At 48.0% G+C, this 14925-nt stretch overlaps 1 protein-coding gene across 1 annotated transcript in view; it reads right to left on the bottom strand.

Annotated features, from left to right (window-relative positions):
* Positions 1–317: 317 nt before the first annotated feature.
* The window catches only part of zgc:194930 (collagen alpha-1(I) chain), a 22159-nt gene continuing 7551 nt past the window's right edge, over positions 318–14925 (bottom strand). Inside the window, exons 2-3 of the mRNA XM_030338624.1 lie at positions 6634–6686; positions 318–2784 (exon numbers count right to left, since the gene is read on the bottom strand). Coding sequence (XP_030194484.1) covers positions 2073–2784; positions 6634–6665 — 744 coding nt within the window. The 5' untranslated portion in view covers positions 6666–6686 and the 3' untranslated portion in view covers positions 318–2072. The remainder of the gene's footprint in view (positions 2785–6633; positions 6687–14925) is intronic.

Here is a 14925-nt window from a genome sequence, read left to right as displayed (position 1 = left end):
GGCAACCTCGCTCTACTGCTCAGAGAGAGAGAGGCACGCTTCGACGGCGTTGGAATCAGCAGTTCAAATATCAAACTTAATGAAATGATTGAGAGACAAATTGAATGCTAGATGTCTTAAGATTTGAAAATAAATAAACTGCGACATTACAATTACCACTTTCTTTTAAATTAACTTTTATTTTACAACGTGTACACAAAGAATAACGTAGAAATGATTTTGGCAGACAAATAACTAGAAAAAACAAAAACATGAAGTCTCTTCTCTTCACAGGGTAACGTATATCATATACATGTGTATATATATATATATATATATTTTTTTTAATATTCTCTGAAGAACAGGAACAGGATACGACTGAACCGCTTTCAAAGGAAGGGACTTAACCTAAAGGCCCAATACGTGACCATGACTACGAGCGCTACGGGAACAAGGAAGCCACCAATGTGGTCCGACTGATGGCCTCACACCGACCTCACTGACTGACTGGTCTGGTCGGCTTCAGGCCAACGCGTGGTGCTCAAACCGTCTGCCCCCCACCCCACCCAACACCATGATGGGCTCTCAACAGGCCCTGGCCGAGGGAGCTGGGATCTCTACATACATGGTCCTTCATAGAAAAATATTCTCTGTGTAAAAATCCCTCATCCCACGGTATTAGGTCTTCATCACAGAGGCCTAACACGAGGGGAAAACCCACTAATGAGTATGGCTATATTGTGAACAGCCCAACGCTAAGCTGAGGAAACAAATGGCCCCTAACTCACTAGCTTTCCACATTTGCAGTAGCTGCAGTCATATCTGGCTGGGAAATGCGAGAGAGAAGGGGAAAGAAGTCAACAAGTTCAACTGACCTTTGATCGGTGACCTTCCTGTCTGCGTAGGTCGTCATTATCGTGGACTCTTTGTTTCAGTCCAATATCACCATGCCGATTGGCCGGCTCATCCATTCATTGATTGGTAAGGCAATTAATATAAGAAAATAATTGTGATAATCGATTTATTAATAAAATATACACTACAGTCTTTGATTAAGTACAAATATCCCGAATGTTAACTGGCGGTAGCTTCAGAAATTCTAATATTCTTTGTTTAGGTAATTAATGGATGATGTCATCAGACATGTAGTCAGACATTCACAGTGGTAATCCAAGTCTTTGGGGTCTGGTAACTAGTTATGGGGCATTCTGGCCAATGGTGATGACATTTCACACACTGATTAATTGATGAATTGCTGAGTCACCTGACGGATGGACTGACTGTGGTGAAGAGGTGAACAGGCTGAGCATGTATGTAGTGTCAGGGTTGGGTGAGGCCTGCGTGGTCCTAACGTACAGTACAACGGCATCGTGCCTGGAGCCAAGACATCATCTAGAACATGGTGCCAGGGGCAAACAATGTACAAAAGATATAGAAAAGTTACAAAACACAACACGCATCATTAAGGCTGCGTGCTGCATCTCAGAAGGCCTCTGTCCTTTCACATGCTGGCCGCACATTGACTTTAAGTTCATTTAGCACACTAAATCCATAGATGTATAGATTGTAAAACGGAAAATGAAGCAGCTCTCCATGGCCTGTTTGTACGCAGGCAGTACTGATATGGCAGAAGGACGTGCTTCAGTCTCCGGTCCATGGAGGGCTGCGATACGCTGACTTCAAACAGGGCACGGCTGCCACAGGCGTTACTCACAGTCTACAAACGCTCCTTTCTTCTGTGGCTGTCAGTGAAACTGCCCTGGAACAAGAACAGATAAATATCCTTCATGTACTTCCTTCATGATTCTGCTCTTTTGTTAAAGAAAATAAACAGTCTTTTCTTCTGGCAGATTTGAGTCTTTGATGTTGTGTAAACATACGTATATATACATATGTGTGTGTGCGTGTGTGTGTATATATATATAAGATCTATATATGTGTGTTAATATTTATATTTGCCCCGCCACACGGCCTGGGTTCTGTTCCACCGAGGGGTTCCACGTCCTTCCAATGTTCGGGAACGCTAGGCCACGCCCCCTTCACTCAAACTCCTCCCCGACGGTGGCCGCCTCCAGCGCTAGGCCACGCCCCCTTCACTCAAACTCCTCCCCGGCGGTGGCCGCCTCCAGCGCGGCCAGCGCCTCGGCCACCATGGAGTCCGTGACGCTCCGGACGTCCTCGCTCTCCTCCTGGCGCCGCCGCCCCTCCCCCTCCCCCTCCTCGTCCTCGCTCTTGGTCATGGAGATGCCGCTCTCGGCCGTGGAGGCGTCGGCGGCCTTGGGCCAGCGGGGGGGGGCGTCGCCGGCCGAGGACCCGCTGGCGGTGCTGGTGAGGGTCTCCACCGACAGCGCGCTGCCCTCGCCGTCCCCCCGGTACTCAGGGGTCCCCCCCACTCCCTCGTCCTCGTCCGCCGTGTCCCAGCCCCCCGGCTCGCTCCGCCGCCCGCCGCCAGGGGGCTCCGGGTACACCGGCACCTGGCTGGGCCGGGGGGCCTCCTCGGTGGTCCAGCGCGGCCCCGGGGCCTGCGGCTGGATGATGTACAGGGCGCCCCCGCCGGGAACCCGCGGGGGCGGCTGGTGCTCGGGCAGCCGGTTGACGTGGTTGTTGTCGGCCTCCAGCTTCAGGGTGCCCTCGTTGGACTTGCTGTAGGCCAGGTTGCTGACGCCCTCCTTCTGCCGGTCCCCGCCACGGTCCCCCGCGGCCCCGCCCGGCGGGCCCCGGGGCTGGTAGAGGGACCCCCGGCCGCCGGACCCCGACAGCTCGCTCTTCCCCGGCTCCCCCACGGCAGAGGGGTCATAGATGTAGCTGAGCAGGAGAAGAGGGGGGGGGGTCATAGTTATTAAAATGGAGTCTTAAGGGAAGGCTCGTCTTAAGGTATTAGGGTTAGGGTTAGGACTAGGGTTTGAGTTAGGGTTAGGGTTTGGGTTTGACTTAGGGTTTGAAACAGAAGGTGCTTTAACCGCCCAGAGCGCTACACGCCCCGGAGAGTCCTCTCCCCTCTCAGCACACCGTCCATCCATCAAGGCCAGGTCCTACAGATACTGCTGCTGTGTTGTCATGTTAACACGGCCCAGCTTTCCCTGCTTGGATTGGCTTGGATAGTCATGTGACCTGTAGCGCTTACTGGGGATTCGACGAAAGTCAAATCACAAGTACGTGTATTGCAGGAACGGATGATTGCATGTTAACAAATTCCTGAAAATGGTGGTCCTTAAGTCGTCTAGGTTGTAGTTCTAAAAGAAAAATAGTCATGTTTATTTCACCAGACACAAGTACACACGTACACACGAACACACAAAACCACAAGCCCACACAAACACATACACGTAGATGAATGAGAGGGGGAAGTGTAGAATATAAAGGTAGGACCGACAGACACCTCCTGCTGAGGAAGCCTTATGTTCATCCAACACTCATCGCCCACCATCACATGCCCCAGACGGCTCCCCTTCTCAAGTGCTCCTACCACAGGGTCAATATCCGCCCTCTCTCGCTCTCTCATATCTACCATCTCCTTTTATCTTTCTCTCCTCATTGATTGACATTCTTGACTCTCATAGCCCCGCCCCTAATTTATCTTCTCTCTCCCTCTCCCTCTCTCTCTCTCTCTCTCTCTCTCTCTCTCTCTCTCTCTCTCTCTCTCTCTCTCTCTCTCTCTCTCTCTCTCTCGCACATCTTCAGAAGTGCTGAGACAGACGCAACAACTTATAGAACTAGGAACTGATGAACATGGCCACTCACACACACATCCACACACAGACACACACAGACACACACACACACACAAACACACACACACACACACACACACACACACACACACACACACACACACACACACACACACACACACACACACACACACACACACACACACACAGACACACACACACAGACACACACACAAACTGACATGCAAAAATACACCTACACACACAGACACACGCACAAACACAAAAACACTCATCCCAACACGCTACACCAGAATCTCAAGCTGACACGTTTGTAAGCACCTATCCGTCTCCATGTGTTCCCAATAGAAAGCTGAGAATGAGTGTTTTCATCTCTCTGTCGTTTCTCGCTCCACTGGGTGTGCAGCAGGTTGACATCCAGACGGAGGGAAACACAAGCTGCCGGGGGGGGGACCTCTCCTGGCCCCTGGTTCATAAGGCGGACAAATAGTCTTTCATAGCAAAGATGAAGAAGGATTTCGGCAGGGCCGATCCAGCTCACACCAATTCCTCTAAACAGAGAGACCCTCGACCATTTCCGGGACCCCTGGCGGCTGTAGGGGTCTCAACGGCCCCTCTGTCGCACAGTGTCATCTGAAGCCCCAACCATCAACCTTTAAGGACGTCTGGCGCCCAGATGTGAAATGGTTGCCTTGTTGACGGCTTGGTGTTTGCCGTGTTTCTTTGTATCTAGCTGTTGTCCGTTGTCGGGTCCGTTGTATTCACTGGTATCACATTTCGATATATTTTTAGAGCAGTTCACACTGCCAACAAAAGTGGAGCAAGGGGCTTCAGTGCCAAAAGATGTTTCTCACATGTGACTTGATTATTTACTAACAGTGTGAACAGCACAGAACACACGGAATCCGATCTTTACATTCTGATCTGGGCCACTTTCACATGAAGTCTTACATCGAAAAGCACAGGCGAGAGCTTGGATGGAGGCAGTGGACGGACAGTGAGATAGGGTTTAAGAGTGGGATGCAGTTAAAGGTACCGCTTGACATCCTTTCATGCATTGTGGATGAAATCCGTTTCAGTGAAGCGATCCACGTCCTGACCCCGCCACTCACTGCTCTGACTCATCATCCACCCACACACTTCAGAAGCCACACTCATTCCTCCCAGAAAACTCAATATCATCTGCTCAGGAACTGGCTGGCTTCCACTGCACATCAACTTAACAACCAGATGGTAAACACTGCCTTAACAGGTCACCCGCACGGCAGAGTATGACGTCTTTTGTCATTGTTATTTTGCGCATGCGGGCATTTCGCACCGGAGTCTTATAGTGGCCGCGCTTTAAAGAATGATGTGAACAGCCAATCAAAACCATGGATGTCAATGGAGCATTAAGGCTAGCAGTGTGAAGAGGCTGGAGACGTCTCGATGCACAGCCCAGAGTGGACAGAACAATACACCAGTCCCATAACAGAACCATGGTACTGACCCTTGGTCTCGCAGCACTCATCTACTCAGTTCAAATATCATCAAGGGTCAAAGATTAAGAGTTAGAGTCATTTGGATTAGGTCCTTTGTACGAACTTCCTGTCAAAAATGGGGGAAAAACTTGGCTGCAGTCTTGCTTGCTTGTTCTTTGAGTTCACGTACTGTATTTCATTGTAACAATAGTATAAGTCTGTGGGAGGCCTGAAACATTTTCACAGCTATATAAATGACATGAGTTGTCCTCTGGGATCTCTTCCACAGACTTCCAGTGCATCACAGTGATAATCAAGTAAAAAATAAACTGTACATTCCTAGAAGACTACTTTAAACACGTAATCAATCCAGTTATGCTATGGAAACTGATTTAGGGGCCCGATATTTCTTTTCATGGTTTTTCTGATCACAATGAGGCTCTTTAAAGCTCTCAGGGGCCAGGGGCCGACTGGCGCTGGTTGACCCATTAACCCACCATACCACCTGGCCAAACGCAAAATACCAACGCTGCTAAGTCCAGAGACGTGACACGCTACACGAGCCAGGGGGTGTGTGCGTGTGTGAGAAGGGATTATGTTGTTGGTATGTGAACCAGGTCTTTCATTCATCTTCAATCTAAATCTCTCTCTCTCTCTTTCTCAAAGGCACAACAATAAGGGAATCGACTACCCCATCAACCCCCCCCCCCCCCCCCCACCAGAGCATCCATCCAGGTGTGCTCACAGCAGAAGGGGGTGGTGGGTTGGTGGAGATCTGCGCGACCTTTGGGCACATTGACCTTGAGATACTACACAGAGTCGACCACTGGGCTCCTTCATATGGATGGACTGCTCCCTATCCGGGAGGTTCTGCAGCTCTGCTCGCTGAACGGACCAGGGGGAAGGTGGAGGAGCAGAGGGTGGAGGAGCGTGGTTGGGGTGGAGGGATAACGTGAAGATGGATGAATGTCTCCGTTGTGGAGAGTAAGTGCCCCTTTCCTCCCTTATAAACCCCCCTCCTACGCACTTATTTTATGTCGTAGGTCCTGGCACTTAAAGATAGCACTTAGCATCTATCTGTAGTGTCTTCTCCTAGCTTAGCAATATTTTGTCTTTCTTCTTACCAATGAACAAATGCAATGCCTAGCCCCAGGTGGCGATGAAGAGGACAGTGATGAAGTTTAGAACGTGGATAATGCTATTCAGCGTTTGGCAGATGATTTTATCTGAAGGGACTCAGAGTCGATTCAGAGACAGTATGGAGCAGGTAGGGGTCAGGGGGTCAGGGGTCAGAGGTCAGGGGGTCAGGGGGTTTTGGAGGCAAGGCCAGACTTCTGGACACAGGGTATCAGACTCGGTTCTGCTGGGAGTTGGGAACACTCATCTCAACGGGACAGTCATATGGACCCCAACATGGATATTACATGAGCTAGGTCCACATTACACTATATATAATGCATACATTATGCACTGTGCATTATACGGGCTACCCGCTCTCTCACCTCTTTATCATTCTGCAGCATCGGCACCCCATCTGGCCAGCTGGGTGGTGGAGCTGTAGGGGACACAATTAAGATTTTTATAAAAAAGAAACAAACATTATCAATTAATAACCACTAATTTCCCTCAACTACTCAAACAATACACAACTCAGACATCTAATCAAACGATGGAACGGCTTTTAGAAAAGACTTTGACACAATAAGATGAGAAACATCCAGAAAGGAGCCGTCTAGTACTCTGGTGGAGGGAGGCAGCCCGTCTCCGGCCTGGGGAACCCAGGACACACCTGGTGAACCCACACACACCTGGTGAACCCAGGACACACCTGGTGAACCCAGGACACACCTGGTGAACCCACACACACCTGGTGAACCCAGGAAACACCTGGTGAACTCACACACACCTGGTGAACCCTGGACACACCTGGTGAACCCAGGACACACCTGGTGAACACACACACCTGGTGAAACCAGGACACACCTGGTGAACCCAGGACACACCTGGTGAACCCACACACACCTGGTGAACCCAGGACACACCTGGTGAACACACACACACACCTGGTGAACCCTGGACACACCTGGTGAACCCAGGACACACCTGGTGAACCCAGGACACACCTGGTGAACACACACACCTGGTGAACCCAAGATACACCTGGTGAACCCACACACACCTGGTGCACCCACACACACCTGGTGAACACACACACCTGGTGAACCCAGGATACACCTGGTGAACCCACACACACCTGGTGATCACACACACCTGGTGAACCCAGGATACACCTGGTGAACCCACACACAACTGGTGAACCCACACACACCTGGTGAACACACACACCTGGTGAACCCAGGATACACCTGGTGAACCCACACACACCTGGTGAACCCACACACACACACCTAGTGAACCCAGGACACACCTGGTGAACCCACACACAACTGGTGAACCCAGGAAACACCTGGGGAACCCACACACACCTGGTGAATCCAGGACACACCTGGAGAACCCACACACACCTGGTGAACCCAGGACACACCTGGGGAACCCACACACACCTGGTGAACCCATGCACACCTGGTGAACCCACACACACCTGGTGAACCCAGGACACACCTGGGGAACCCAGGACACACCTAGTGAACCCACACACACATGGGGAACCCAGGACACACCTGGTGAACACACACACCTGGTGAACCCAGGATACACCTGGTGAACCCTGGAAACACCTGGGGAACCCGCACACACCTGGTGAACCCACACACACCTGGTGAACCCTGGACACACCTGGTGAACCCACACACACCTGGTGAACCCACACACACCTGGTGAACCCAGGACACACCTGGTTGAACCCAGGACACACCTGGGGAACCCGCACACACCTGGTGAACCCACACACACCTGGTGAACCCAGGACACACCTGGGGAACCCGCACACACCTGGTGAACCCACACACACCTGGTGAACCCACACACTAACAGACGAGGTCTAATAACCTGTAGTAACTTAACTTCCTCAACTCGAGCAAACACACAGACCCACACACACACGCACAAACACGCACACACACACACACACACACGCACACACACACACACACACACACACACACACACACACACACACACACACACACACACACACACACACACACACACACACACACACACACACACACCGCCTCCTCCTCTCCTCCTTGCGTGTGTCTTGTCTCCTCTGCCCTTGGCCTCCCTGGACGTTCCAAGCTCCACAGCCCATGAAGCCCTTATTGTCATCCATCACTGTGGTGAGTGTGTGTCGTCTGTGTGTTGTGTTATTTGTGTGGGGATATGTGTGACCTTTTCTCGGCGGCGGCGAGTGTCTCTCGGTTTTGGCATTTCATTGCTGGGGTAAATAATTAATCGCTTAGGCCTCCAATGGGTTTGTCTAGCTCGCAATAGAGAGAGAGAGAGATAGAGATACATTGACAGATGGAGGGAGATAGAGGGCGAGGGAGCATGTTGGGACACAAAGGAAATAAACACCAGCCACCATCCCTTTGCTGGAATAGTTTTTGCGTTATGCTAAACAATTAGATAAGAAAACTACCCAACGAATGTCACCGGGGCTGATTTGGAACATCAAATTGAAATTGTGTATTATGATGGAGACATCTTTTAATGAGTCTAATAATACGATATAAATAATTGGCCCATCATCGTAACGAAGCGTGGATAGATAGGGTCAAACTTCTGCGGTTGCCTCAGTTTGTTTCCCATATTGTTCTGACACCAAAGAGGGTTTGAAATCATAAAAGATTCTTGTTCTTCATTCAAAACCTTTGTGGAGGAGGTGAGGAGCGATAGAAATAAAGTGCAAATTAATAATATAATAAATCCCATTCAGACTAATCTATTCCAAGACACCTAATTGGTGCGATAGAAGTGCCGCTCTCCCCCTCCGTAAGTCCTCATGACTGTGTGACCGGAGGCCTGCCGGCAGATATTAAGAACACAGATAACCTCACCTCACCCTTTCTTCTCCCATGTCTTCCACTTTCTTGTGCGCAATAAATGACCCTGGGGTTTGGCCAGGTGCCAAGGCAGGTAGGGGCGCTCTACTGGGAGACTGGTACGTTGCTTGGTAACCAGGTGACGGGGGAGGGGGGGGGGCCCTCGGGGAGCCAGCGAGTGCACCCTAGCGTGAGTTATGTTTAGCGCTGTTGATGCAACAGGGGACCTCGGAGAGAGAGGCTAGCTCACTTCTTTCGCTCATTTAGCAGGTGAGACGCCCAGGGTCGTTGTTGTATTTCAGCTCTACAGTGAATCAGAGAGACAGGTCATTAAGGAGGAGTTAGGGCTAGGCCTCCTGCTCCAGGATGCCTACAGGTTAGGCTGTTCCATCCAACCCCTTTCAACACCAGCCATCCCAGCGTCTATACTTTATATAAGCTATTGTCTGCAGCGGTTCTCTGTATAACGTCAACCGTCTCCTTTCAACGTTGGAAATACACCTCGGTGCCGACAGCAAGCAAAGTCACGACAAAGAGTTAGAAAGAAGGGTCATGCAGCCATTTTGTGTCCAGGGTCTCTCTCGGTATCTACCTCTACCAGGACAGGGTTAGGGTTAGGGTAAGGGTTAGGGTTAGGGACAGGGACATCGAATGATCATTTAATTTGAAGGTCCGAGAAGCAAAACAAATCCTACCCGCCGAGCAGTTTATACAAAATGAGAGGGTCCTAAGATAATCACTCAATTCTAATCTGCCTCCACATAATGTTTTGCCAACCAACGAAAACGTGTATTGCTTTTTACAAATTCCTGTTATGTTAAATGTTACATTAGGTATTAAAGGTATCATTAAAGTGTTCAATGTTTTCAGCTTATTGGTGCGCCTATTGGAGGGCTATTGTGCTAAAGCTAGCCATGTGTTAGCCCGTTGCAGTCTTCATTTGCCGCAGTGGTCATTTGAAATTGACAATGGGACTTCATTGTTTAGGTATCAATGTAAACCTTTCCACATTACATTAGGGGGAGGGCATGGATGGGCCCTCCATTACGGACACCACACAGATCTCTCAGGTTCTCTGAGGCTGACTTGTGAAAGATAGAATAAAAGCGGCTCATTCGCATTATAGTATTTGAGGATACCTCGACCATAACTCAGACATTACTGACAGAATAAAAAAAAAAAGTATTTTAGGTTGGGCAAGATTAAGGAGCATGTGTAACAAATTTAGGGTAATTCAGGATTACGGGTCAGTTTTTACGATTTCAAGGTAGACCTATTTTAACAGTCTGAAACGCAAGTGAGAAGCGCCAAGCGCAAGTAGCTTTGTGGGCGGTTCTATGGCGATGTTGCTATGTTACCGGTGCATAAATGACTACTGCGCCCGGCGCAAATCCAAAAAAGGTTGGTCTGAAGTAGCCTTATTACCCGTAGGTGTGGTTTGGGCGTAAAGTGCAATAAACCAATGAGAGTGCCATCTCCCATCCCCTTTAAGATCCATCAGCGCACTTGAATCTGACGAGTTGATATTTTGACAGCACGTTTGCAGTCTCCGATGAGACAGATGCATGACTACATGAATTTCAAAATTCAAATGGCTCAGTTTATGGCCTAATAACATGGCCTAATTGACACATAGAATAGTGTTTTCTTCCTCACATAAATTTTCAGCAAAGAAACTTAACACACATATGATATGCGGTAGCTATGGTTATATTTAATGATATACGCAATGCATTAACAAAAATCGTTTTTTTACCAGTATTGTATTCATTCATTATCGTTAGCGACTTGTGTTCCTAATATGCATGTGTACCCCCGTTAATATACATTGCCATGGACTGTATTATGCGTTACGGGTTTAGTTTGCGTGTGTTTAAACAAATGGACACACACACGCGCCGGCTTTCATACATTTTTTACACATACACACGCGTGCTCCCGCATTCATTCATTCTTTTTAACACTCACTCGCGGTAAAACAATGTTTTCTCGCGATCAAATACTCATCAATCCTAAAAGTTATGGGCTTGTGCACGATGTCTGTGTCAAGAAAATATGTGTTCGCTGTACGGTGTTTGCAGATGCATTGATTTAAAAGTACAACTTATTACCGCTGTATCAGCTGTTCTTTCCCAAATAATTTACTAAGAATGTGTGGCTAGGTAGATGAGAGAAGCAAAGTGTATGCGCGAGGTGCACAAGCAACATTATGCATGCGCCCTTAAAATAGCATCTGACCAACGGCAGTGACTTTAAACCAGGTATTTCCTGGTTTGTGGCGCAATTGTTTTCTGAAACTGCAAAACAGCACCAGGGAACGTTTGCGCCAGATCATACCTCCGCCTTTCGCCGAACCGCTCCTAGGGGCGCAAGATCATTCCATAATTTACAGGCGCATGGCGCTGGAGAGAAAAGAACGCTCTGCGCCAGAGCTTTTTGGAGACCACTTCCGGTTTACATAATTTGATTTGATAACTCCAGTTGTTCAGGTTTGAGGTGGTTCATTTTAGCGTCAAGGCCCCAATCACTTTCCATATTCAATAATACAATTATTAAAAAATAGTAAAAAAACAAAGTATAATGATTTTCTTCTAATGGCAGGGATATCTCCCTTTACTGATGTATGCCACTATTTGCTATTGGTTGGATTCTATGCCTCCAAAACTGTTGGAGGAGATAAATACCAAAAATGTGGTAGAAGAATACATGATTAGAATGGTGTTGCTTTCTTTGCGACCACACTAATTAGTAGAGCGTCGTCCTACAGGCTATATAAATATATTCAAAAGTCATGCGTGTGGTTGGATGACTAAGGGATGAGCCACACAGAGGGTATCTCGCCCCTCAGGCCCGTCACATGACTCTGCCTCTTAAGCTAGCAGTGCGCTTCAGGATAGCAGAGATGTCAGAAAAGCAGAAGGGGATTATTCAAGGTTGGAAACCAGAAACGTAAATAAACTAAAACCGTCTTCCAAAGCTTGCTTCCAGTTATTCCCAAAGAAACAGTGGAGAGATGTTGCTAAACAACCACACAACGCACTTTCACTTCTCCACCACATCAATCAGATAGTAAAATATCCAACACTGAAAACCTCTAATTGCAAAAAAAAAAAAAATTCACGCGTGCAAACCCCACAACATTCTTTTTCAATTTTCATCAGGTTGCGAAATATCCACCCCAGGAAAACCGTCCGCATGACGTAAGAGCATACTGCTGTAGATAAACAAGCCCTACTGGAGGAGTGGAAAAAGAAGAGGCTTGTTTGCATTGGAATGGAGTCAGGCTGAACATTTGCAATGCAAAGCTGTCTGTGATCACACTGCAGTCGCTCACACAGAAGCCCCGCCTCCTGTGCCTCTGGTCAGCTCAGGCCTAAGTATATACAGTATATATATATATATATATATATATATATATATATACAGTATATATATATATATATATACAGTATATATATATATATATATATATACTGTATATATATATATATAGAGAGAGAGAGAGAGAGAGAGAGAGAGAGAGAGAGAGAGAGAGAGAGAGAGAGAGAGAGAGAGGGGGGGGGGGGGAGAGAGCGAGAGAGAGAGAGAGAGAGAGAGAGAGAGAGAGAGAGAGAGAGAGAGAGAGAGAGAGAGAGAGAGAGAGAGAGAGAGAGAGAGAGAGAGAGAGAGAGAGGGGGGGGTGAGAGAGAGGGAGAGACAGTTTGTGTATGGGTGACTCTCAGCATGGCAGCTCTGCTCGGCAAGGCCTTACAGCTAAACTGACTCTTCATAGCAAACTAGTGTGGCTTGACAGAACAGAGAGCTTTTTAAACAAAGTGTGGCTTGACAGAACAGAGAGCTATAGCTAGCTAGCCAACGGACATGCCCTGGTAAACCAACAGTGTAGCGTGTAAATGTCAAGGACCACTCCTTCTGCGGAAGGAAGACAAACATGTCTAGCAAGGCGGATGATATAAGCCTGCCGTGTGTCAAACAACAAACGGCTATGTGTTTAAAGACGACAGATATAGATATAGATACAACGACACAGTACTGCCCATGCTCTAATGCGCAGCGGCCTTAACGTTAGACACGTGAGAGGTCAGGGCGCCCCGGGTTCATTTCCATCACACTGGGGCGCTGTGAATCACAGCGACGCTCTCGGGGTCATCGGAGACGCAATCTCATTAAATGAAACATTTCAAGCTAGGTAGATGTCAAACATCATAAATCTTTGGACAACATTATTCAACAAGATATAATCTGGGATGATTATTTTGATGATTCAGAAAGAAAATTAACTGTGTTGAATTCAGAGAACGGATATAGCTTTGTCCTTTGAAAAAGTATTTGAACAGACAAGACATATCTTAGACTTGTGGCGATGCGTCACCGTATCGCGGCAACCAGAGGTTGTCAATCAAATAGCACTTAACTCTGATCCCCCAAGGGCCTCTCGTTGGGCCCCAGAGTCCCCAAGGGCCTCTCGTTTGGCCCCAGAGTCACCAAGGGCCTCTCGTTTGGCCCCAGAGTCACCAAGCGCGGGCTCCGGTTAACAGCACGGCCCTCCAAGTGGCCGATCACTGGGACCCTCTCCCGTCTGACGTCAACATGAGAGAGGGAAATGAAACCTTCTGGTTCTGAGGCGAAGGTGAGAGTGGCTATGAGGGCTCACTGAATGTCAAAACACTGGGACCCTCTCCCGTCTGACGTCAACATGAGAGCCAGAGCACCGACTGCGTACGATGGATATCACACTCAGATATTGCCTGTTGTTCTCCAGTTGTATCTGCCCCCCCCCCTTATTGATTAAAATGACTGTCTTTAATTTTTTGATCAAATGTGTGTAAGGCAGGCCTCCACAGCCTTCTCTCCCTGCCGGTCGTGGCGAGAGGGAAATGAAACCTTCTGGTTCTGAGGCGAAGGTGAGAGTGGCTGTGAGGGCTCACTGAATGTCAAACTGATTGTATTGATCGTACTGATCGCCAATCGCAGGAGGCGGGCCGTCCCACTCTAAGACAAAGGTTCCACCACAAAATCTATATCCATGGCGATCGCTTTGTATTCTGAATTCTTTGTTTGGAGTGTGACGTTTCAAAACAGATCCTTAAAAAGGTTGAGTGTGGCTCACCTAGGCAAGTGTCTTACTGCTTTAGACGGGTCCAAGCCCAGTGACATGAGCTGATATCTAAGTGACAGCCATGATAAGAAATGTTCTCTAAATGCTAAGGAAAGGAGCTATGATGGTTCCTCCCTTGTCTCCTTGAGCGTAGGGTACACCTGACCGTCCTTTACTAAATGGAAGGAGATAATGCCATCCAACGATCCCTCGAGTCAGAAACATTTACAAGGTCATCTAAACAAGTGATCCCAGCCGTTGTCACGGCTTCGCTTGACCTCATGAAGTTTTCCGTAGAGGTCAAAGAAAAGTGATTTGCAATAATTTCTTTGACTATTCCACCGGAGCCAATGTGTGTGTCTATCTGTCTGTGTGTGTGTGCGAGTGTGCGCTTCAAATAAACATGAGGAAACGGAAACAGATAGCTCTTAACAATCTTGTTAAAACACCTTGAAGAACTCCTGTTGTGGCCGATCAAATCTCCAATGATCACATCTCTCAGCCTTTTTCCTCGGCTAATGCCCTGTTTTATTTGTGTAATGAATAACCAAAGCAGTAAAGAAATTCACATGTCTTGTCACAGAAGTATCGGACTAAAATCCTGGATTTTTCCAGTGTGCCAACATTTCAATCTTATGGCCGGGACATTCAAGATATGTGATCTTGAATGTCACATAAACATTGAAGATCTT

This window comes from Gadus morhua, chromosome 17 (genome assembly GCF_902167405.1).
Source record: "Gadus morhua chromosome 17, gadMor3.0, whole genome shotgun sequence".
Taxonomy (NCBI): Eukaryota; Metazoa; Chordata; class Actinopteri; order Gadiformes; family Gadidae; genus Gadus; species Gadus morhua.
This window is presented reverse-complemented; position numbering and strand designations above follow the sequence as displayed.